Source organism: Sus scrofa, chromosome 11 (assembly GCF_000003025.6).
Source record: "Sus scrofa isolate TJ Tabasco breed Duroc chromosome 11, Sscrofa11.1, whole genome shotgun sequence".
Classification (NCBI taxonomy): Eukaryota; Metazoa; Chordata; class Mammalia; order Artiodactyla; family Suidae; genus Sus; species Sus scrofa.
The window spans coordinates 77341826-77366388 of record NC_010453.5 but is presented as its reverse complement, the minus strand read 5'-3'; the positions used below and the strand labels follow the sequence as shown (position 1 = coordinate 77366388).

The 24563-nt window shown below is 49.3% G+C and overlaps 1 protein-coding gene and 2 long non-coding RNA genes across 5 annotated transcripts in view; 2 read left to right on the top strand and 1 right to left on the bottom strand.

The window, feature by feature from the left end:
* Positions 4371 to 9791, top strand: LOC110255863. Its single transcript, XR_002336774.1, has 2 exons — positions 4371 to 5295; positions 8288 to 9791. It is a non-coding gene; the product is annotated as an uncharacterized LOC110255863 (long non-coding RNA).
* Positions 7838 to 8540, bottom strand: LOC110255864. Its single transcript, XR_002336775.1, has 2 exons — positions 8399 to 8540; positions 7838 to 8226 (listed from the first exon to the last, which is right to left on the bottom strand). It is a non-coding gene; the product is annotated as an uncharacterized LOC110255864 (long non-coding RNA).
* ANKRD10 (ankyrin repeat domain 10) overlaps positions 10340 to 24563 on the top strand; it is a 32695-nt gene continuing 18471 nt past the window's right edge. The window contains 3 exon segments of one of the 3 annotated variants that reach the window (NM_001244616.1): positions 10340 to 10639; positions 13876 to 14028; positions 17756 to 17847. In NM_001244616.1, the coding sequence (NP_001231545.1) occupies positions 10430 to 10639; positions 13876 to 14028; positions 17756 to 17847 (455 nt within the window). In that variant the 5' untranslated portion in view covers positions 10340 to 10429. 3 annotated transcript variants of the gene reach the window in all.

The window sequence follows — 24563 nt, the reverse complement described above, 5'->3', positions numbered from 1 at the left end:
AATATTTTAAACCTCATCCCCGCGTGAAGCCAAGATCACCACGGAGAAAAAAAGCTCTGGAAGAAACCCCCAGAGTGACCCGATTTCGGGTACTTTTCAATGCCTTGGCGTTCCGGTTTATCAGAACAGAGTCAGCCCTGGCTCAGAGCGAAGGGAGGCACCCTGGGAGCCAGCCCCGCCTTCCCACCGGGGAGTCTGGTCCCAACTGGCCCTGTAGCCGCAAGGGACCTGGCCCAGCGGCATTTCCGGGAGAGGACAAAACCTTTCTTTCATCAGCTGTCAACGCGGCTTCGTGGTTTCTCATCCACACGGGTTCTGGCTGTGGATGAGCTCTGCACATTGAGATGAGCAGCCTGGAAAGAGATACTCAGGTTCCCAGGCGAGACTGTCCCATTTCTCAAGAGCGGCTGGCCAGGGAAGGTCGTGATCTTGCCTGAGAAACACGTCCTGTCCCGAGGCACCGACGTGGCGGTGGCTGGAGTTGGCTCTGAAACAGCCCTTCTCGGGGCGGCTGCAGAGTGAGTCGGGCGGAAGCCTCTCCTTTGTACCTGCCCACCGGGCGCTCTTCTCAGAACAGACAAAAGCCCAGCCTCTCTCCCTGACGTCGTCAAGTCGACCGGAGAGCAGGACAGGGTTGGAATCCGAGAAGGAGGCCCTTGATCCACCCTCGAGATCGCAGCTGAGGCAGAGAGGGGCCCGTGGCTCACTGCCACCAGGCGAGCCGGAGACCGAGCAGGAGCAGAGCTCTCGTCTCCAGCCCCTCCTCTTCGAGGACAGCAGCCCCCTCAATAAAGGGATGCGTCAGTGTCGTTATTTCTGGTTTTGTTTCTTTCTTGACTTGGGTTAAGTTTGCTCAGACTACAGTAAACCCCTGATGAGGTGCCTGAAACAGCAGAAATTCATTTCTCCCAACCTGGAGACTGGAAGCCCAAGGTCAAGGGCCACATAGCTTCCTTCTTTTTTTTCCTTTTTGCTTCTTAGGGCCATACTTGCGGCAAATAGAAGTTCCCAGGTTAGGGGGCAAGTCGGAGCTGCAGCTGCCGGCCTACACCACGGCCACAGCCACGCCAGATCCGAGCCACGTCTGCAAACTACACTGAAGCTCATGGCAACGCCAGATCCTTAACCCACTGAGCGAGGCCAGGGATCGAACCCTTGTCCTCACAGATACTAGGTGGGTTCATAACTGCTGAGCCACAACAGGAACTCCCACATGGGCTCCTCCTGGGTCCTCTCTCCTGGGCGCAGACAGCCAACTTCTCCCCGTGTCCTCATGCGGTCCCTCCTCGGGGGCATCCCTGGCATTTTGGGGTGTGTCCAAATATCTTCTTAGAGGATACCAGTCAGGATGCCTTCGGGCCCACCCTGCCGGCCTCGCCGTGCGTGAATCTCCCTCGGAGAGCCTGTCCTCAAATACAGCCACGTTCTGAGGTCTTGGGGATCAGGGCTTCGGCCTGGGGGTTTTGAGGGGCACAGCTCTGCCCAGTGTGTTTCTCCAACATCTTAGGGTACTTTGTGATGCCAGAGAGCTGGGGAGGGAGGTGTGACCTCCACTGGGGTTATCAAGTGACTTTCTCATTGTCACACCATCACATGGTCTGTGGGGGACCCGATGCCCCAGCAGACCTTCCGATCCAGGGGCCAGGTCTTCTCACCAAATGTTCTAAATTCATGGCCATTCGGTTCCCCAGTGAGGATGTGCTGATGTACTCAGTTCACACGGCAGCGCTGCCCCCAGGTGAGACGAGATATTACAAAGGCCCTTTCAAGACCTGCTGTAGGTTGAATAGATGCTCGACCTTGACCTACACCTGGTCCAGCTCTGAACCTTACAGCGCTTCTCAGTACAGCAGTCTGCACATCTTGAAAGGATGATGGTTTAACACTCTGACCACACAAACGGGTTCCTGGTTGAAGGGACAGCGTACAAAACGGCTGAGTGAGTGCAGAGGGTCTAGCAGAGAGTGAGCCTCTGTTCTCCGGAGATCTGCTGTCCAACAAAGAAAATACACTTAGCACCATGGAGCTGTACACTTAAAAACAGTTACTGCGGTAAAGTCAGTGTTTCAGGTTTTCTAACCACAATTTTATTTATTTACTTATTTTAGGGGCCACACCCATGACATATGGAGGTTCCCAGGCTATGGGTTGAATTGAAGCTGCAGCTGCCGGCCTACCCCACAGCCACAGCAATGCCAGATCAGAGCTGCATCTGTGACCTACCCCACAGCTCACGGCACAACGGGAACTCCTCTAACCACAACTTTGAAAAGAATAGCTTAAGTCGACAGCTACACCATGAAGAAAATGAAAGGAGAACCCACACAACAGGAGACTTTTTTGGTAATCATACTCTGATAAGGAACTTGTATCTAAAATATAAAAAGATCTATTACAACTCAATAGTAAAGACACAGATAACCCAATAAAAATGGGCAAAGGATCTGAACAAGTGGTTCCCAAAGAAGAAAATGGGTCTTTTAGTCAAGCCTGGTACTCAACCAAAGAAACCACTAGTCTTCCCTCAACAGGGGAAAAAACCTCAACTAGTTGTGCTGATTGACTGATATATGATATATTCGCTTCCAAACTGCTAGGGTTGACCTTCAGACATGAAATATGGGGTATATGTGTGGAATTTAAAGGTTTCCACTAGCCACACTAAAAATAAACACGTTAAACCAATTTGAATAATGTATTTTATTTAACCCAAAGAATCCAAAATATTATAAATTTAATATGTGCTCAATATTAAAAATTATTGGCGAGATATTTTATATTCTTTGACTCACTAAGTTTTGATAATTCACTGTGTTTGTATTTACTGCACGTCTCAGTCAGAGCATTCAATTTGCATTGGGAATATTTGTTCTGTATTTACATTTCAGAATAGTTCTAGTAGAAAGTGAAGCTACTCAAGTTTTCCCTTGTGGCTCAGCAGGTAAGGGAGCTGGTGTGGTCACTACTGCGGCGTGGGTTCAATCCTTTTTTTTTTTTGGCTGTGCCTTTTGCATGCCACAGGCATAGCCAAAAAAAAAAAAAAAAAAATAGAAAGAAAGAGTAGCTACTCATGCCCAAGTTTTTTTTTAGGTTGTTCTAAAATATTTAATATTTTCCCAATAACTGAATCGAGTTAAGTTTTTACACTCAAATTTAAATAAATCAAACTTAAATAAAATTTACCTTTTCAAATCTGTAGCATTTGGATTTTGAATTCAATGGAAACACATCAGCAGGTTTTTAAGGCAGGGCTGTTGCTGGATTTCCATCTCGACAGGATCCTCTAACTGCTGGGCAGGGAACGTTGAGAGGTCGTGACATTGGTTTAGGTGGGAGAGTGTGGGTGGGCCGTGGGAGGGGAGCAGACGGACATGGGCCCCAGGACCGTGCGGGGGCCTGTGTGGGCGTGGAGCATTGACCCTGGTACAGGACGTCAGCCACAGGTCCTTCCCAGGGACAGAGAATCCTGTCGGGGGCAAGTGGGGGCAGTGGGCGTGGGGGACCCCAGCGTTCCATCTTGGGCATGAGAGGAGACGCCTGGCAGAGGTGGCCAGGGGATGTATGTGTTGGGCACGGGAGGGTCAGGGCTGGTGACGTGAGTTTAGGGACCATCGGAATGGGCATAGTGTTGGACAGCTTGAGATGCAACGACCGTCTAGGAAGAAAGTACCAGAAGAACAGAGGATCTGGGGCCCTGGAGCATCTGAAGTTTGAATAGAAGAGCTGTCACCAAAGCCAGGAGATCAGGGCGAGGGAAAAAGGCCCTGATGGAGGTAAGGTCGGGATGGGGAATTGATCCGGGCTGGGCAGACATGAAGGTCTGTGCTCAGCTTGGCCAGAGTTAGTCCAGGGGGTGCTGGGGGCGAAGGAATGGGGGGTGGTGACCATGCAAATTCTCTGAAGTTAAGCTCTGAAGGGACAGAGGGCCAGCAGCTGGAAAGGTACCTGTAGGGGAGAGGGCGGCGATGCTGCAGCCAGTTTCAGAGCACCTGCGGTTCTTCCGACGCTGGGCTGGGCAAATCCCTGACTCGCTGTTTATTGGGTATGGACACTTCCCACCAGTGAATTGCCCATTCATGTCCTTCGCCTGTTTTCTCTTGCTGTTCGTCTTTCTCTCATTCGTTTGTAGGCTTCGCATGTGCTATAAACAAACCCTTTATTTGTTGAATGACTTGCAAGCTCTTTCCTGCCATCTGCAGTTTACCTTTTGCTCTGTTCCTGGCATCTTTGAGCAAAATGAAATTATCAATTCTAATGTAGTTATATCTGCCCTTTTTTAATGGGTTGCTTCCTGAATCTTGTTAAGAAATCCTTCACTGCTCCAACGCCCTAAGATAATCTGCTGTTTTCTCGTAGGTCATTTTCACTTCTGCTTTCCCATGTCTGTCTAAGCCGCAAGGAGCAGAGGTTTGAGCGCCCCATGAGCACTGACGGATCTCTCTTCTTGCCTCTCATCCAGAATGACGAGGACAACGGCCCTGGGTCTCCAGCTGCTCTTGGGAGGGTAGCAGGTCCTTGCCAGCACCCCCAGACCACAAACCAGTAAGTGCCCCCCTGTCGAAGTGACAGTTTCGCTCTGCTGCACTTTGAGGAATGAAGAGGAAGGGCCACCCTCCATGGGGGACGAAGGGCCAGCGGAGGGCAGCGCCTCCCTGCCGCAGGACAGCACACTGTCACAGCAGCGGCCCTGAGGACAGCAGTGCCCAGGGAGCGGATCTCCACAGGGCCATCACTCCGAGAGCACAGCCCGCTCCAAGGGGACACTCACAGCAGCTGGCAGGCACTCTTGAGGGGTGCCAGTTTCCAACAACAAGGGCCCCGGGGGTGGAGGGGTGGGGCTTGACACTGTAATTTCATCTTTAAGAGAAACAGAACATCAAACAGCAACACCTCATGCCAGGAAGACTGGGTCGCTGACATTGGCATGAATTGCTGCTGGTGGGAAAACAGTAGAGGTACTTTGGGGAACACCCTGGACCCTGGACTTTCTCGATCTGAAAGCCCTTTGCTGTCCACGACCGGTCTTTCCCTGACGGGGCCGTTCGCTGAGCCGGGGCAACGTTTATCTTCTGTGATAAACAAGGAGACTAAGCTGGAGAGGCTGAGAAACGCTCCCCCAGCAACAGGACCTGGCCCTACTCACCGGCCCACAGACACGGAGAAGGGGGCACGGCGACAGTGTCCTGGGCCACCGCTGCTCTGGCCTGGCACCCACTTTCTGGTCGCTTCCCCACCAGGGGGTGCAGGGCCCCGGTCGAGCTGGATGAAAGAGGACTCCCGGCCTCGGTCTGCCAGGTAAAGACACCTCGGAGCAAGCGACAGGAGCTTTCTGCTCCCACCTCGCTTCGTGGGAGAACTTTTCATTTTATGACCTAATTCCTTTCCATTTTAATTTAATTAATTTACTTTAACTTAATTTTAATTTAATTTGATGACCCAATTCCTGTTATTTCATCAGCTGGTTAGGATTAAACTCTTCTCCGTAACAGATCCCTGTCTGGCTACAGGCTCTTGTTTCTGGAACATTCTTAAAGAACAAAGTTCACGGTGGGAGTGTCGGGAAGGCAGGAAGATGTGCTAACCGCCCATCACACCAGGCGCCTGGGTCCCGTCCAGGGAGCAGCTGTCAGCAGCCTCCCCCCAGAGACTGTGACTCTGCCTGCAGGGCCGGCCTCAGGGTGGCCACTTGGGGACTTCCTGGCTTGCTCAGCAGAGGGGCCACCAACTCCGCCCACGGGGACAGCCGGGAACATTTAATAAGAGCCATGACTCCCTGGGGAGTTTCTCTCCAGTGATAACATTAGGGAAGTAAGGCATCGGCTAAACCAAATCTAAAGGACTGGGCAGTTGCCCACTTACAGGTCAAGCGGCCAGAAGGCGTGTGTGGCCATTCTCAGCATCCAGCAGGACCCAGCTCCGGAGCAGCCCAAGTCTGCTGCCCCAGCTCTGGGCGCCGGCCGGCCAGCCTGCCGCTTCCCTTCCCTCCTGCAGCCCCTCCGGCCCCACGATTCTGCTTTCACAGCACGCCTCTGAGCACACACTTGCTGTTTCTCTCTCATTTTAAGGGCATTCGTGCTGATCACTTTTCTAACAAGATGTAAATAAGACAGGACAACTATTAAGATTCCAGAATCGTAATGTTGTTTACAGGCAAGACCCCTGGCCCTCAACACGTCTCCCTTTCTGGAAAGGAGCAGCCAGCTGACCTGACTCCCAGCTTGCGTCTCCTGCTGTCACTCAGCAAATTTGTACTTAGGGTTTAATATGGACAAGGCACTGTCCCGGTGAGAGGGACACGGTAGTCGTGGAGAGACGGAGAGACAGAGATGACTCTCCTTTCAGAAGGACACAAGTCCCACCGGATCAGGGGCCAGCCTCCTCCCTCCTGACAACGCGTTCCATCGGCAATGACCCCGTTTCCAAATAGGTCATATCCTGAGGTACGGGGGTTAGGATTTCAACACACGAATTGAGGGGCGCAATTCAACCCACAACAGAGGGAGTTGGGTGCTGGAGATGACGGAGGTGAAGCCCTCTGGGCAGAGGCAAACCGCAGTCGGTTTTCAGGGCTGAGCAGGGCAGCCCGTGCTGGAACCCGGGGACTTGGCTCTGAGGACGTTTCCAAAGCACAGTGTGAGCTCCACTAAAGGACAGAAGCGGACTTGGGAAGCACTCAAATTTTATTTGGCTGTGTATTTGCTTAGCTGTAGGGGGAAATGTAGCCACAGCACCACAAAGTCATTGCTGTTTTGCTCATGAAGAGGATGTGAATGAAGTTGGTAAATCTCAAAAAGTAAGCCTGTTTTTTTTAAGGGCCACACCCACGGCATAGGGAACTTCCTGGGCCAGGGGTGGACCTATAGCAGCGGCAGCAACACCAGATCCTTTCAACCCACCGCACGGGGGCGTGGATGGAACCCACCCCTTTGCCTCCAAGGCGGCCTGAGCCACTGCAGTCAGGTTCTTAACCCGCTGAGCCTGAGCCGCAGTGGGAACTCCAAAAGTAAACCGGTTTTAAGAAAAGTATTAACAGCACAGATCCAACGTGGCCAGAAAAGTCCGCACAGAGGTGCTGAAAATCCACACGGAGGAGGCGTGAGAATGATTAAATCGGGGACGCTGCTGGCCCCGGACTGAATGTCCGTTGTCCCCCCCCCCCGCCCCCCGCAGTGGGAGGTGATGAGGTCGTGAGGGTGAATGGAGTGGGTGGCCTAACTCAGACGAGACCTGAGAGAGGGCTCTCTGGCCTCGGCGTGCACACAGCCCAGACGCGACGAGCCAGCGCGCTGAACGCGCCTGCAGAGCTGCTGAGTCTAGCAGTCCCTGGCACTCCGGATGGCAGCCCAGAGGCCGCGACTCTTCTGCCCAAGTGTAAGCAGATGCCCTTCTTCAAAGAGGGACCTGGCAGCGTGTGGGAGGTGCAGCGCCGGGAACAAGGGGCAGCAGAGAGGACAGAACAGGGAGGCCCTGGTCTCGCCTTCCTCGGGTCTCAGGTCCCGAGACACGCGGTTCACTGGGTCCCGTTTCTCAGCGTGACCGCAGCGCTCAGCAGGGGCCCGCCCTCTACAGAGCGGAGCGTGTGACCCTGCCTCTCAGGGCACGTTCCTCCCACGAGCCCTGCCCCTTGGAGCAATTCCTCACACACTATCCCTTTTTGGAAACGCAATGCCAATCCCAAAGGCAGGGTTTGGGTTGGTTTTTAATCCATGTACTGAGTTTTGAGTCTTCCTGTTTCTCATCACGTATTTGAGTCATACCTTCAAATACTCCAGTTTGCTCAGGTTAAAGAAAAAAGTTACTTCAAACTGTTAAAGAAAATATTTTTCAGAGACACTCGTTAAAGCATGGAAAGGCAGACTTTATTCAAGGGTGCCTTCGGATGGGTACAGGGGCCACTGCTGTGGGATCATGAGACCCCGTTTGTCCCCGCAGACGAGGGGAGAACTCAGACTGACCTCTGAACACGACATGGACAAGTGGGAACCTCCAACCCAGGAGCAGGGGGGCGTCAGGAGTTGGAGAGTCCCTAAAAGGAGCATCAGGGGCTCTGGCTAAAGTGACGTCATGGCAGGATTCTTGCTGAAGGCAGACGCCCCGGCAGGGGGGAGGGAGTGGTGGAGGATGGAGAAGGCGGTTGGATGTGGAGGGTTAGCAGATATGGGGGGTGGGGGAGCCTGAGTAGAGTCTGGTCAAGAAGGGAACCTTTGTCACTTATGTGTGGTTGCTCTGTCAAATAAAAGACAAAGAATGTGTTATGAATCCGCGCTTCTTTCTCTTTTCTCTACAGCTTTTTGGAAAGCTAAAGAGCTCCTAAGAAAACCTGTCATTAGCCGTCATTCGACACGTTGGGCAAAACCCGCAACCAAGCACTTGGAAGGGTGGCTTTAGGAACACTCACCAGACCTCCTTTCTCATTCTCATACCCGGCAACCGCGTGGCCCGTCTCAGGGAGCCACCATCACGTTGGTCTATCTCTGCACAGCTGCTCAAGTACGGGTTCCATCCCAGGAAGCCTGAGGAAGCAGGAAGTCATCTTAGCTGAGGAAACAGACACTCTGAGCATCCATTCCCTGTAACCTGCTTCGTTTCCTAGGCCTTCGTACAAAATCAATGCCAAGGTTAAAAAAATCTAACCATGGGTTGGGAACAAGGCCTGGATATTATTCCAAGCTCTGGCACAGGCATGCAGTTTGTCCCTGGGCAAATTCCTTAGCCTGTCTCTGCCTCAGTCTCATCATTCACAGAATGCTGGGTAAGGAAGGGTACTTCCTTCTCGTTATTATGAAAGACAAGCTGTGCTTATGTCCTTCTGCAAAATGGGACGCCGCTTTCCTAGGAAGGGTACCAGTCAATACCAGCGTATGTATCTTAAAGAGATAATCAGATTAAAAGCAGCATGGAATATACAAAGAAAAATGATTGAATTCCTAGTGGACCAGGCATATTGCTGCCCTTTGGGTCCAAACGAAAAAGTATATCTTGAATTACTGAAATTTTCTCTTTTTTAAATTTTTTTTACTTTATTTTTTGTCTTTTTGCCATTTCTTGGGCCGCTCCCGTGGCATATGGAGGTTCCCAGGCTAGGGGTCAAATCGGAGCTGTAGCCGACAGCCTACACCAGAGCCAGAGCAATGCCAGATCCGAGCCGCGTCTGCGACCTACACCACAGCTCACGGCGACGCCAGATCCTTAACCTTCTGAGCAAGGGCAGGGATCGAACCAGCAACCTCATGGTTCCTGGTCGGATTCGTTAACCATTGCTCCACGACGGAAACTCCCTGAAATTTTCTTTCTTGCCTCATCTAATACATGACAGATTCTAAGTGTCATTCTTACACCTCATCCATTAGTAATTGCTCACTAAATCGAAATACTTGCTGCTTTTTCTGGTTGACTGTATCTAGAACATTTCCCAGTGTGTTTCATTCATTATTGTACTCAACACGTTTGCTGCATGAATAGATGACTGTGTTGCATGCTTATACCGCAAATTAACATTTTTTCTTCATTAGGCACTATGTTTCTAATTTCTTGTTTTATTAAGTAATGCTGCAGTGTACTATCTTATGCATCAATATCTTCCCAGAAATCTGGTTACCTACTTAAAGCTCAATCACTGTGATTTAGAATTTTGTAGAACAAAAAAGGAAAGCAGTATACACAAAGAAAAAGAATATATACAAGTGAAACAAACCACATGGTTAGAAAATCACAATAAAAAATCTGTAAATGTTAACACTGGTTATTTCTTGATAGTGAAATTATTGATGATTTTCACGTAGAAGTCATAATCAGAAAAAAATCTATTTAAAAAATCTGTGATCCTCGGTCAGTGAAAGACAATTTAGTATTTCCTTGCATGCTACAATGTTTCTCGCGTTTTGGCCGTGGGTTCTCAAAAACGTGCAGCCCAGCTCAGAAAAGTACAGCAGGTCAGGAGGGGCAGGAACCGCCCCCAGGTGCTCGCAGACGCACCACCAGATTAATTGGTGGAATAAAAGGCGTGCGGCCGAAACCTCAGGGGATCGGGCCCAAAGCCCAAACCTGATTCTCCAGGAGCTTTTTATTAACGGAGGTCAGGACACTGACGCGCCTGGAGTCTGGACCGGAGTCCAGAACCCGGAGTCTAGAACCCACGCGGCCCACGGGGCCTGGGCCCCGCCCCCTGCTCCAGGCCCCGCCCCGACGCTCCAGGCCCCGCCCCCAGGCTCCGCGGCTCCGAGCGCCGGCCCCAGTCCCCGCCGACGCAGGCCCCGCCCCGCCCCGCCTCGCCCCGCCCCCGTGCGCGCTCGGCTCGGCTGCCGGCTGGACGCAGCCGCGGCGCTGCTCTAGATCCTTTGTGCTCCGGTGGCGGCGACGGCGGCGGCCTCTCGGGTCTTCACCGGCTCGTCTTCTCCGCTCGCCAGCTCGCGCTCTCTGGTGACGGACCATGTCGGCGGCGGGAGCGGGTGCGGGTGTGGAGGCGGGCTTCTCCAGCGAAGAGCTGTTGTCGCTCCGCTTTCCGCTGCACCGCGCCTGCCGCGATGGGGACCTGGCCGCGCTCTGCTCGCTGCTACAGCAGACGCCGCGCGCCCACCTGGCTGCCGAGGATTCCTTCTACGGCTGGACGCCGGTGCACTGGGCCGCGCACTTCGGCAAGGTGGGCGCGGGCGCTTTAAGGCGCCATCTTCCGCGGCTTTCCTGTGGGGGTCGAGAGGGCGGTGGGCGCGGGGCGTGCCGGGAGCGCGGGGCGGAAGCGGGGTCGGCGGCGAAGGCGCGCCAAGGGGCCCGGGGCGCATGTGCGGCGGCGCGGGGGTCGGGGCCCCAGGGGCGCGCGGAGCCTGCCGGGAGACGGGCGGAAGCGGGCCCGGCGGCGGCGGCGCTGGCGCCGGGAGGCCCGGAGGCCGTGAGGCCCGGAGCGCAAGTGCGGCGGCGCAGAGTTCGAACGCGGGCGGCCTCCCGAGGCGCCGGCTTCCCGGAGGCGCCGCCCCTGCGGGTGGAGGCCCGGGCGCCCCAGGGCGGCGCGCGGGAGCCGGGGCCGCTCTGAGGGAGGGGCGGGCGCCGGAGGGAAGCGCCCTTAGCTCCCCGGGCCCAGGGGCCGCGGCCGAAGGCGTGCTGGGTGATGATGCTGCCAGCTCAGAGCTGGGGGGTTGTGTAAACTGTCGCCCGAGTGACCGTCGGCGACGTTTATCTTAAAATCGGGAAGAGCGAGGTGCAGCTTTAAATCTCGGAAAGATAAGGCAGCATTTGCCTCCTCTGCGCAGGGAGAGGGGTCATTCGATCGGAGAAGTGGTCGCAAAGTGAGATTGACGATGCTTTTCCAAAGTGACTTTAACGGTTAAGGTTCATGCCCCCCAGTTCTGGGACATTACAAAATGTTTTCCCTCTGAAGTGGTGATACGGTTGGGTTGAAATAAGTGGTTTTGCGGAAATACGTGCCGGATAATGTGAAGTGTATTTCCGTCTTGAAATGGAATTAATCTTAGATTTATTTTTGCCCGGCTGACGAGTGGCTTTACTTGGCTCAAGGTGCTACGTTCGCAGCACTTTTGGGAAACAGTTTCTGAGTCCCCTGGTCAAATGAAGTCAGATTTATTTTAGTGAAAGAAATGAGACGGCGTTAGGACGGCGGGGGCGAGGCAGGCCCGCCGGCCCCGGGCCTGAGCTCTGGGACGCGCTGGCGGAGCCGGGGCTGAGCCCGAGGCCCCTGGGAGATCCGGCTCCGCAAACAACTGGCTGAGCGAGGACCCTCCTGCCTGCTCTCCCTGAACGTAGGTGTCCCCAGGCGGGCCGGCCGCCGGGGAGGGAGCTCCCTGCTGAGTGCGTCTCGCTCTATTTTTACGTGAAACTGTAGGTAGCTGGCAACATCTATTGTCCCTTGTGTTACAGGCAAAAACATCCTTTTAATAGGCAAGGACAGCTTTTTTTTTTTAAGCTCCCCTGTTGCTTCCGATCCTCCCTATCCTGGTTGAGAAGGACACAGTATGGCTGTCTCGTACATTCTGCTTAAAGCCCCATTACAAATGGTCATTTAAAATATTTACTCATCCCAGGGTACCTCTAGGTATTTCTAAGGATTAAAAATAGCCATCACTGCTTTAAAATGTTTAAAATGTAAGTTTCATGCAGGTGTGTTTTACCACACAAAACAAAGCCAACTGAATTCCCTTCTTGAGTCTCTGGAACATGAGTAGTAAATAAACGTTGGAGACCAAGCAGTAGCTTAACCTCAGAGATCAAAGGTTGTAACTGGAGGCAGTTAACTTCCGTGCTTTCAGTTGCGTTTAACCCTGAAGGCCACGGAGTCTCAGGCACTGAAGGGGCCAAAGGAAGTGTCCTTCAGCCTGTGAGGAAAGGCGGCTGGGGCAGAAGCGAGGCCAGGACTCCTGACTAAGGCTCCCGGTCCCCAGCTGCCCACACTTCCCTCCTCTGTATGCACTTAAGCCGTCGCTCTGCTCGGCCATCCAGGAGCTGGCGGAGATTCAGCATGTTGTGGGCTCTTCCCCAGTCTCAAGCTGTGTTCCTAGAAATGTGCCAACTGCACAAGTTACCGAACCTTTTTATGAGGCTCGTTTGCTCCCAAAGGACTAAATGTTATTTAAAAACTAATTACACCTTGCTGTTTACAAGCAATCGTATTGAACAATACCTTCGCAGGGTTCTAAGCCTGGTTTCCTACATCCAACCCACGGGTAGCAAATTTGAGTCCAGGGAGCTCTCGGTTGATGTGCAGATTAATGGCCGTTTGGCATACTAAGCGATTCTCATCTGTTTCATTTTGGTTGTACTTGAGACCTGCCATCTTATCACTGGCCGTGGTTTCTCGCTCGGTACATTGGTAAAGGCAGTATTTGAAAACACGCCGAGGAAGCGTCTCTTTGTCAGCCAGCATCTCGGTGCCCCCGACAGTCAGAGCTCACCTCTCAGGTGTGTTGATTGCAGCGGTCTGTCCTTTGCAAGGACAGGCTTAGAATCGCGGAGGAGAAGAGCCACCAGGTGAGACCCGAGTGTAGCTGCTTACCTTTCGCTGGAGGTCAGTCCTCAGGAGGAGGATTGTTGGCTCGTTCACTCACCGCATTGTGCACCGGGAGGGGAGCCGGGGCGGCCCGGGAGCCGGAGTCTGGGGACACCCTGGGTGGAGCCGTGTGCCTGGCACCCTGTAGGCACTTGCCAAGTTTTTGTGGAGTGTGATAGATTTTTGTAGCTAGAGGCCAGTGCGATCCTGGGGCTTGGCTGCAGTCTCCACTCCCATGTGTCTTTGTTTCGTCACCTGCTGGACCGGAGCTCTGCCTGCTGTAGGCCCTTGGGGCCAGGGGTTCGCTACGAACAGTTTGAAAAGCTGAGGTGCTGCCCCCTCCCTGTGCTCCACACCCTTCCCCGAGGACACAGCTCCAGCTGCGCCTGAAGTAAGCACTCTTGGCCGCACTGGCAGCAGAAAACCCTCTACCTGGGAAGGGTTTATCTACCAATCACTGTAACATCTTTATTGATTAGAGTAGTGTGTGCTTGTGGCATAGCCCAGCTCTGATAAAAGTCTTTGAAGGTGCAATCTGGCCTTTTCTGATTTGGGCTTTTTTAAACAATCGTGATTGACAATGTCACATTGATTTTAGCCTTTTCTGTTAGGAAAAACAAAATATTTATATTTGTATAGTGTCAATCATTTTGACTTTATTTCTGTGTGTGTACACCAACTCTTTTAAGGACAAAAAAAAATGTTCTCTTAAGTAAGCCTTTTAAAATCTGTATAATACTGGGAAGGAATGCGTGTTTTCTTATACAGACAAAAAGGTAACGAAAACGTGCCGCTCATCTTGTTTCTAGAATGATGGCTTGTGTAACATGTAATAATGTACTGACGTTTGTGCCTGTTTCATTCACCTGCTGCTCTCGAAGTTGGAGTGCTTGATGCAGTTGGTGCGAGCTGGAGCCACGCTGGATGTCTCCACCACGCGTTACGCCCAGACCCCAGCCCACATTGCCGCCTTCGGGGGCCATCCCCAGTGCCTCGTCTGGCTGATCCAAGCAGGAGCCAGCATTAACAAACCGGTGAGGGACTGTCCCTGGGACGGGGTTGTTCTGTTTTCTTTCTCCAGTTATAATTACACGGTGTTGAGTTTTAAATCGAGGCCTTAATTAGAGTTTGAGATCTTTACCTGTAGGCTAACTGGAATCCGTGCTTACTGAGTTATTTGTAGATAACTGGCCCTTCACGTAGCAGTGCTTTCGCCGGTTCTGTGACTTACTGGGATCCACAGGGAGTGCCCAGGGTCACAGCCGGTAACAGGGAAGTCTGGCCTTCCTTCAGCTTGGGCTTCCTGGCGCCTCTGCTCACAGCTGCCTTAGCTTCATTTCCGCAGATAATTGGGAGAAGGCAACTGTTCCAGCAAGAGCACGACTTTGAAATCCTTTGTGACCATCTGTGTGGTTGAAGTTAGCATTAGCAGTTGGCCAGCGGGAGGCCGTGTGGCTTCAGGTTGGGGCGGACCACCAGGCGCAGAGAAGTGGCCGGGTGTCCTGTAGCACACTGAGGAAAGGCGCTGAAGCAGCGGCTCACAACGTGGCAGAGGGGAGCGAGGGATAAGAGGGCAGAGGTGGAGTGGAAAGGACGGCCCGGGGAGCGCCCAGGGCTTTGGTCCTGGTTTGGGTGCTGAACTGGCGTCGGGAGGTGGGCTCAACCCCTCCCCTCTCCTGGCTCCAAGCACAGAGCCGCCTGCTCCTTGGCTCTGGTGCCTGTGGTTCCCACCGTGTCTCCCTCTCCCTCTTTCTCCCGCGGGGAGGGGCAGTCCTGCGCCTGGTCTCTGACCTCCAGCGGGTCCTTGACTTGGCTGAGGGTCAGTCTCCTTATCAGTGAAATAGGAGTGGCCGTGAGTGGGAGTGGTTCGCATTCAGCACTGACGGGTTTAGGGTTTAAGTATAGAACGTCTATATGGTGGTTTTCCTTCAACTGTCACGTGACACCTAATTTGGAGAGCTCTAAAGATCTCTCAGTGTCTAGGGCTGCTTTTCGATCTCCTTAAACCTAGAAGCCCCTCTTCCACGTAGTGATGTAAAGCAGCTCCCTGTTTTCCGCAGACAAAAGGTCCGAGCCCCCACCCCAGCCGCCCTGGATCGGGCTCTGCGGCATCCCCTCCTCCCGAGTCCCAGGTCCCGCTCTCCTCACAGCCCCCCTCGTGCTGAAACAGCCCGCTGGCTCGCGTCCCACGTCTGAGGGTCCCGGCCTCGCTTCTGCAAGGGCCTCCGTTGGCTGGGGCCTCCCGTGAGGCATGCTGGCTGTCACGTGGACCGCGGGGACGGGCACCGATGACCCCGAGGCCCCAGTAGGCTTTCTGTTGGCTCACCTTGAGCCGGGCAGTTTTGCTCGTTTCCAGCATAAGCCGGGTCCAGGTTTTTCGTACTCTGTGTGTGCACACAGTTTTTTGAACCTGGCATAGCTTTTCTTGATGACATTTGTTTTGATGCCCTTCTAGTCTTGATCTTTCGGCGTGTTCGTCACGTCACGGCCCATTCTGAGTTCAGGCTTCTCTTACACGAGGGCTTAGTGCAGCTCCCATGTGCTCTCTGGGGCTCCGTGTTCTAAGTTTATCCAAAGAGGAAGTTTTTAGTGCTTTATTTTTACTTCTAAAGTGGCTGCCGTGGTATCACTCTTGGTAAGTCATCTCTTTCCTACCCTTCCACAGTGGTGCTGGCATTTGACACTGCCTTTAGTTTCTTGTGACTAGATTAGAAATAAGATTTTTCTTCATTAAAACTCAAGGTGACTGCTCTGTCTTCAGATTTCTGGCTCCTCTCCCACTTTCCTTTATGACTCAGAGTTTGCCAGCGGTAGTTCTAGAATCATATTACAAATTCTTTGGTATTTTTGAAATAGGGCTGGTCTGAGCTTGAGATCTGTGAGTAACCTTAAAATGGCTCTTTCCTCTCACCGTCTTGGTTACAGTTTTCTTTAAACAGTGTGTGTTCTGCCCTTGCCAGCTTAGACCATCTCCTGTCGAACCCAAACAGGAGGGTGGGTTTTGCTTTTTCCCTCTGACATCTGTTGCTATCCCACCGTCTTCCTGAAATAGGATAGAAAGCCTTTTTTCTTTTGTTCCAAAGATGATTTTGAAAGTCTTTATTGTTTTCTTGAGTTTTTTTGGTGGTTTGTTTGGCAAACCTCATCTAATTCTCAGTTCTGCTTTTCCTGGCAGCTGGTGTGTGTGTTTTCCTTTGTCCTTGTAATGTGCCCCCTCTCTCCACTTCCTCTCCTTCTGAGAGACGAGGGTTGGGTGTAAGTCTGAGTTCAGTAGTGTCCCTGGATAGCCTCATGATTTTGGGTTTCTTTCTTCAAAAATGGGGCTGTTCTGTTTGGAACTGTACCTCACTTTTGAGCTTATGTTTAAATATGCCTATTTTTCCCTCTAGGAAGCAGTTGGATCTTTCATATTATATTTTAGGTATTAGATCATCTGCCACTCTTTACCCCTAACCTCAGTGTCTCTCCCCTGTGAGTATATGCATTGCTAAAGGAGCAAATCCTGAATTGATGTATTGATTGATTTATTGTCCTTTTTTTTTTTTTTTTTGTCTTTCTAGGGCTGCACTCGCAGCATATGGAGGTTCCCCGTCTAGGGGTCGATTCAGAGCTATAGCCACCGGCCTACACCAGAGCCACAGCAACACGGGATCCGAGCCACGTCTGCAACCTACACCACAGCTCACGGCAACGCCAGGTCCTTAGCCCATGGAGCAGGGCCAGAGATCGAACCTGCAGTCTCCTGGTTCCTAGTCGGATTCGTTTCTTCTGCACCATGGCCAGAACTGCTCACATCCTGAATTTATGAATGGCCTGTTTTACAGGTGCCGCACACTTGCACTCGGGCTTCATGCCTTTATCCCTTAATTGTGTCGATCTTCTACCGTCAGGTCCACGTCCAGCGATGCCAGGGTGTTGATGGACGGACTCAGGAACCGCGCCATGTAGCCTGTCACCGTTTCTCGGGCAGAAAGTCCTCAATCAGTTTTTTTCACAGAAGCGAGTTTCTCCTGATCCATGTATCTTTCTGACCTTCTCTTTGCCAGCGCGCTTATGGATGAAATTGTACTCAAGATTCTTTTGCCCACTGGGCCAGGGTAAAGGGATTCTTTTTTCATGACAGCATCGGTCCTCACGGCGGCCCCTGGGTCCGCTCCCGCCTCCCGTCCTGCAGCCTGTTTCCCGGGGCCCCAGCCGGGCTCTGGAGCTGGTGCTGAAAGCCGGAGACCGGGTCGCCCGTCTGCGAAGCTGGCTGCGTGTGGCGCTGGTATTCGCCCTCCCGGTTTCTGGGCCCTTTGACCTCAGCGGTCCTGTCTAGGGTGTGGTTCCGACCCAAGTTGAAGAGGAACGTTGGGGGTGGGGTGGGGGGGGCCCTCAGGTGTCCTCAGGCCGTGAGTGTGGGCAGGCCTGCCAGGCCTTAGATGTTAGGGTTCAATTTCTCTTTCTTGTCCGAGGACAATCGCTAGTGCTAAAATGCGTTCAGAAACACGCTTTCTAAATTGCCCCTAGAGTGGACCTGCTGTCCCTGCTGGAAGGGCCCCAGGGGCTTTGTGTTGTAAACCTACGAATTCAGGAGAGCACGCTCCTTGCTTGGCCTCAGCTTTAGTTTCTCTTCACGGCTCCCTTTCTCAGTTAGGCTGCGAGTTCGGCTCCCCTTGTTTCTGTCAAAGCGGGTGGGGTGGCACGTGGTCTTTGCGAGGCCCTCTCAATGCACGGGTCTGTGGGATCTGACTGGTGTGTGTGTCGTATGTGTCTTTGCAGGACTGTGAGGGCGAGACTCCCATTCACAAGGCGGCTCGCTCTGGGAGCCTGGACTGCGTCAGTGCCCTGGTGGCTAACGGGGCTCACGTCGAGTAAGTACCTTCATTTATTCTTGCCAACCAAAGACGAGTCACGGGTGTTGTGTCTAGCGACAGGATTTAGAGCGAGCAAACGTTCTGAGCTTTGTTTTTACTGTTAGTAATATGACTGTGCTTTTTAGAGCAGTTGGCGTTAGCAAATTGTTGTGTGGGTTGAGTTAGCACCAGCAGGAGGGGGCTTAATCACAGCAGCCCTCACAACACTTGCCACGAGAGAGAGAAAAAGTGTGTTCGTGTAGAAAGAGTAGGTCACTAATTAAACTTGACACCTGGCATTGTTGACTTGGCCACGAAGTAGTTGTGTCACTGTGGGCAAGTCTTCAAACTTTCTTGCCGAGTTTTAATTTCAAAACGAGTGCCTTTAACTGGATTAGAATATCTTTTCAGGCCTCTCTGGCACAAAAAAATTCTTGCAATTAGCTTTTCTAAATTTTGAATTCCTTATCTTTTAGCAGATGTGAGGCGATCTTAGATTTTAAAGCCTATGACTTAATGATTTTATAATTCATTGTAAAATGAAACTATGGCTTCAAACTCACTGAGTTTTTGATACTGATGGCATTATTTTAGAATATCCTTGTTTTAGCCCATTTTATATCAGCTGGCTTGTTTATGGTTTGATAGAGCAGTGTTAACGTTTAAGTATATTAATCATATATAAATGTGATCTTGTATGCAAATCATTAGCCGTGGCATTATACATTTATTTTAGGTTTTAAATTCATTTGTATTAACTTTCTCTTAAAGATTTACTATAAAAATTTTTCTTCTGCAGTTCACAGCATTAACAAAATGGATGCGGTTTTCACCCTTAAATGTTGAGTGTAAGCTATAGAGCTATAATAACCAAAATAATACCAGCTTTTTTGTTTTACTTTGACTGTCTTGAATATTTCATAAAAATTAATTATAAACCACTTTATTCTAATTGGAAATGTGAAAATTTAGACTTTGGGAGAAATAAAACCCACAAAACTAACTTAGTTTAACCCTTTGGTTTCCACTTCATTGTTTTGACTCTGTATTATAATAAATATTGAAAATAAATCCTGGTCAGCAGAACCATGTAAGTTAATGCAAGGCCTAACGCCAGGGGCAGTCATTAGTTTCTTGGTATCTTAGCTTCTGTTTCATTAAATATGACTAGGATTAGACATTAGTTTGGGCTTGGATCATTTACTTATATAGCAATCTAGTGTTACGAATATGACCTGTATTACCTGTTACATTGCAGGGACTTCATATGTAGTTATGACTTAATGGTAATGTGAAAATAAGATGAATATATTAGACGCTTGAAAAAAATTGAGATGATTTTCAATGGATTGTTTAAAGCAAAGTTATAGATGCCATTTTCTTAGCTGTTTTTAAATTAAAAACTCTAATTTTAAAAACAGAAGCTTTGGTTATAAAATACAGAGTCATGAAATAATTGGTCCAGTCCTCGACTGTCATTTATTGAAGTAACGAATAACTAGAGGTTGGTCTTTGCAGGGACTTGTGTTTCTACGCAGTGCTCTCCTTGGCCCTGAGCCTCCTGGTGCTGAGGGTTAGTTTTGTTCACGTTGATGGGCCGCGTAATCCTTTGAGCCAGTCAATCTCTCTCTGACCTTGTCCTTTTTTTAATAGGTGTCTTTTCACAATGGGATCATTTTATTTACGATTCTGTCCTTGTTACAGGACCCTCGAGTGTCTCTTTGCCACCAAGTGTGACTGGGCAGGGCCTCGAGTGCCCGTTTGTGGTCCCTCCTCAGGGGGGCCACTCCCTCGAGACCCTGCGTGTGGCGACCTCCCTTGGCTGGACTTGGAGATGGTTTTAGGAGGAGTGCTTGGCCCGAGCCAGCTAGCCACGAGTTACGGGATTGGCCCGGAGATAACGCGAGTCCTCGTTGTTATTGCCGTGGCGGCGTATGTGGTTATTCCGCCTTAACGGCTAGATGAAGTGCCACTTTTGCCAGTGGGCTCAAGTGCCAATTGCTTTTTAATGCTGCACACTTTCGTAGTTAGCGTTTTTAGTTTGATTCCCCCAAATTAATACTTAGATCTCCTTTGTTTCCCGTAATGCTGCTCCTGCGGTAAAGTGTATCCTAGCACATAAAATGCCTTTTCCGCAAAGGGCATAGAATTAATTAAAGTCACTTATTTTTCTTCCAGTTGAGAGTGAGCCAGATTATTGCTTCTACTATGACATGCTGTAGCATTTAGGACATAGTAGAAATTTTCCCTTTTCCTGTGAATGGATGGAACACTCTCTTGGATGGTATTTTATCACACTTGGTGGTAATTAATAATTTGTGACTAATTCCTACTTTGCTTTTTACATATATTTGCTACATAAGCGGTCAAAATCTGAAATCGCTGCTCTTTCGGTCACGGGGTAGATATCGGTGAGGGCAGGCGTGCCAGGGGTCTGGCTAGAACGGTCTGTTACATAACCAACTTGTCAATGTAGGCTCCGTCTGTAAGATAACGCGTGTCAGCTGCTGTGCGCCCGTAGCGCTTTTTCTAGCACCGCACGTGAGTATGTTGATGCCGAGTTTATTTTTCTTCTCTCATTTTACATCCTGAGTTTTGGTGCCAAGTTTTCTTTTTCATGTGAGGTTCTGTTTCTGCTCAAATTATTGCCATTGTCACTTGCCCTTGTTTACATCTAAAACTAAAAACACATGGGGTTAAGTGTCCATTCTGTGACCAAACTCAACGTTTATGTACTTTAAATGATCTAAATCTCTGCAGACCTTCTCATCCTCATTTTTTCTCAAGTATGAAGTTTTCATGAGTTAAGCGTCATCATTCTTAACTTTGCTCAGGTGGCGGTTGAGCTCTTCACGACACCCAGGACCTGAACGCTGCACAGATGGGGTTTTTGATTGGAGGGAGGGTGTACACTAGAAAGTTGTTACTGTGTTTTTTCTTCCGGATGATCACATAAGTACACTATAAAATAGTCCTCACGTGGCTTTTGGAGAAAGATCTGTGAGAATTTGTTACCTGCTGCTGATTAGGTAAGACAAGCTTTCACGGATGACTCTGTGAGCGCACGTTTCCAGCCTTGGATTGTCTTTACTTTCAGTATTTTGGCACTGATTGATTTTGGCCAATTTTCTCTTTTATTTTCTTGGGAAATAAAGAGAGTGTTTCCATATCACCCAGATGTTACAGTAAGGTTTTTTTGTGCCTCAGAGTAGAAAGAAAGGGAATTTGTGGGATTTAGCCATGCAGGATTGCTTCCATCTAAGGCCAGGTTGCTGGTCCATTTTAATACCACACCATACAGGTGCAGTGTTTAATTACCCTGTAACAAAGTCCCATAGCTTTCTGTAGGAGAGCATTTCTGCAGAATTCCTTGATTCTGTGGTAACCAGATCTTCAGTGGGCTAATGTATTTTAACTTAATTGTTTTGATCCCAAGAGGAACTTAACTCTCATCATCGGTTAGCTGGAGAAGCATCTCAGCCTTATATAAGCAAGTTCAGTGACTCACTCTCAAAAAATTCTTGCCTGATTTAGAAAACAGACGCAGTTGGCCGTAGGAAAAAAAAAAAAAGTCTTAAAATGTGATCTTAATAAGCTTTTTTGATGTTGAAAAAAAGTATTTTGCTGCACTTTGAGAAATTCCGAATTCACACGGCATTGTTTCCTTAGGTCTTTGTTTACGACCAACCTTTTAGAACTCTCCCTAGAAGCAGAATTTTTTCACCGGGGCAAATCCTAAGATGAGCATATTTACTCTTAGAGATTGGCTCGTATCTTCTGCCCTTGGCAGAATGTGCCAGTTTACTTTAGTACACATTTATTCGTGCTTGAAATTGGGAGTCTGTTTTCATTTGCTCACCTGTTTGCCCTTCAGAATAACAGTTCCAACCATGGAGTTGATCGGAAGCGCAGCTCTGGAGATTAGTCGTTTCTGATCTCGGATCCTGCGCGTCCTGGTCCTGCCCGCCCGCCCGCCTCGTGTGGCCTGCCTGCCTGCCTTGTCATGACAGGTTGAGTAGTATATGGGTTTTAATATAATATTTTTTAATCACTGCTTTTCTATATAGTGCTTTCAAATAAAACCAAAGATTTTAAAATTCAGATTATCTTTTCCCTTTGCCAAATTATGGTAGAAGCATGTTAAATATTTCAGGCCATTGAACGATGCTGTTATGTTTTGATGTATGCAAACATAGTTGGGGTTCAGTTGCAACATAAAAAACTATTCTCAGAAATGTTGAACTTGAAATGAAAACTTGGCACCAAATGTATTCAAGTAGAAACTTTAAAAAATAGTTTCTTCCTCTTATTACCTGAACAATATATTTAAGAAAGTCTTCATAATTATGTATGTAAGAGTTTGGATACCAAAGGGTTAAAAATACACGTTTTTCTTTTACTGAAGAAATTTTGATGTTTGTAATGTTTTGTCTGTACAAATGGTACAAATTAGTAATGTTTTTTTAATCTTTTTTTTTTTTTTTTAATGATTCCATGTATTTGCTTATTTCCATCTAGGAATAGTTACTAATGTATTTGAGATACAGCATACCAAATTTTAAAGTAACCAGAATCGTGAGTTAATGGTTTTCAGTCCATACTGTTAAACTTTTGTTGAAATACTGACCTAATTAAATTGGCTTCATGCTACAAATGATCAGAGGTACTTGAAAAGGCAGCGTTTTAGCGCAGTAGCTCTCGGTCAGGGTGGTCACATGACAGTGGCTCACGCTCAGTAAATGTGCTTCTGCACCTCATGTGTGTGTATGTATTTTAACCCAAATGTTGCCTGCAAATATGTGATCCCTTATTATTAAGTTTCCTGTTTTATGAACCATTGCCCGTTTTAAATCACACGGAAGATTCTGAATCTGTAAAAACTACACATGTCAATGTTTTACAGCTACGTAATTCGAATTGACTTGATTTTTTCAAGTAATCCTAGAAAGGGGGAGCACTCCATATAGAAACTGCTGAAACTGCCACAGGTGCTTCTCCGAAAACCTTACGGTTGTGGCATTGAATGTTCAGTATGGCTTCCTTTCTCCACACGAGGCATACTGTTGAGGTATTTGTTGCGGTGATTGGTTTTAATGCTAATCTAGGAATTCAGATATAGATTCTTTAGATTTGCATGCTTTGCTTACCCTAATTTATGATATCTACCTTTTTATTTGTAAACTAACAATAGTTGAGATCAGAATTTTAACAGAAATATTATTTATATAAAACTGTGGTTATCTCTTATTGTCACATGGCATTGACCAAAAGAAAACATCCGAAGGTGATGTGACCACGCAGATCCTAAAAAGGATGTTTCAGCTGTTGCCCGATCCGTGGTTTTTCAAATTAAAAAGAAAAAGAAAAACGTGCTAGACTGGCTTCTCACATCCTGATGTTGTGACCCTCTAAGTGGAAAATAGACGGGGGATTAGTTGGCAGCAGAATAGGGGTTTGTTCTAAAGTTACTTGAGGAGTCATTCTTGGGTATAGTAAGTTTTAACATTCTATTGAGAATTTTACTGCAGAAAATATATAAGCACTTATGTTGGAAGTTTAGTACAGATTTTTGAAAGTTTGATTTACTTTGCCAGGTATTCAGCAGAATAAATAATTCGCAGTAAATATCATTCTCTGTCTTCCCCTGTTCTCATTCCCATTTTGGAAGACCAGCAGGGGAGTCCTGTTGTGGCTCGGTGGTAACAAACACGACTAGCGTCCATGAGGATGCGGGGTCCGTCCTTTGCTTCGCTCGGTGGGTTAAGGATCCGGCATTGCCACAAGCTGTGGTGTAGGTCGCAGACGTGGCTTGGATCCTGTGTTGCTGTGGCTGGGGTATCGGCCGGCAGCTGGAGCTCTGATTTGACCCCTAGCCTGGGAACCTCCACGTGCTGCAGGTGCGGCCCTAAAAAGCAAAAAAGAAAGAAGCAACCATAGGAGCTATTGGGAGAAAATGGGTAGCCTTCCCAAAATGACTCTTCGTAGTTTCAGTGGACATTACAGGAACCAGAGTCTCCAGATACAAACACAGTTGTCACAGCTTCCATGACACGTTGTAGCAAATTGATTTTACTGGCCTAAATAAGAATCTGGAGGTGTCCGCTTTCATCTGAAGAAAGTCAGTTTTAAAACGTCAACAGCCAAGCTCAATTTGAACATCAAGTTGACTGAAGTCCAATTTTTAGAACCTCTGCCCATTTCGAAGACTTTTCGAATGGCTATCGTAGGGACCAGAAAGGGTGAACTAGAGCTGCCTTCACTGGCCTCGGGCACCTCCCACGTGGAGCCTCTCACTTTCCAAAATGGACACAGGTAAATTTTAGATCAGGCAGAATCTGTTTAGCCGAGTACAGAACTGAAGACACTACATTCAGGTCTATGTTTTTTCAAAGATTGAGCTTGAAATGTGTACGCTTTGATTACTATCCCAGTTTCCATGCAGAATCCAGTTGGCGAGAGGAGTTTTGAAGGGTGTCTTCCAGGTACTGTAAATCACCCTTTGGACAGTCGTGTAGAGACTGCAGTTGGGACGAGCTTTGTCTGTAGCAGCCCCTCTCCTGGGGCGATAGGAACGGCCAGGGCTGGTGCCGAGGCCGGGTCACCGGCCGTGAGCACCTGGGGGCTGAAGAGCAAGGCTGGGCTCAGAAAGTCCTGTGATAGCTGCGTAAACTGGGGACACTGAAGAGAGCTTGGCAGGTTAATAGGTTGGTAGTACATTTTAATCCGTGTAACTG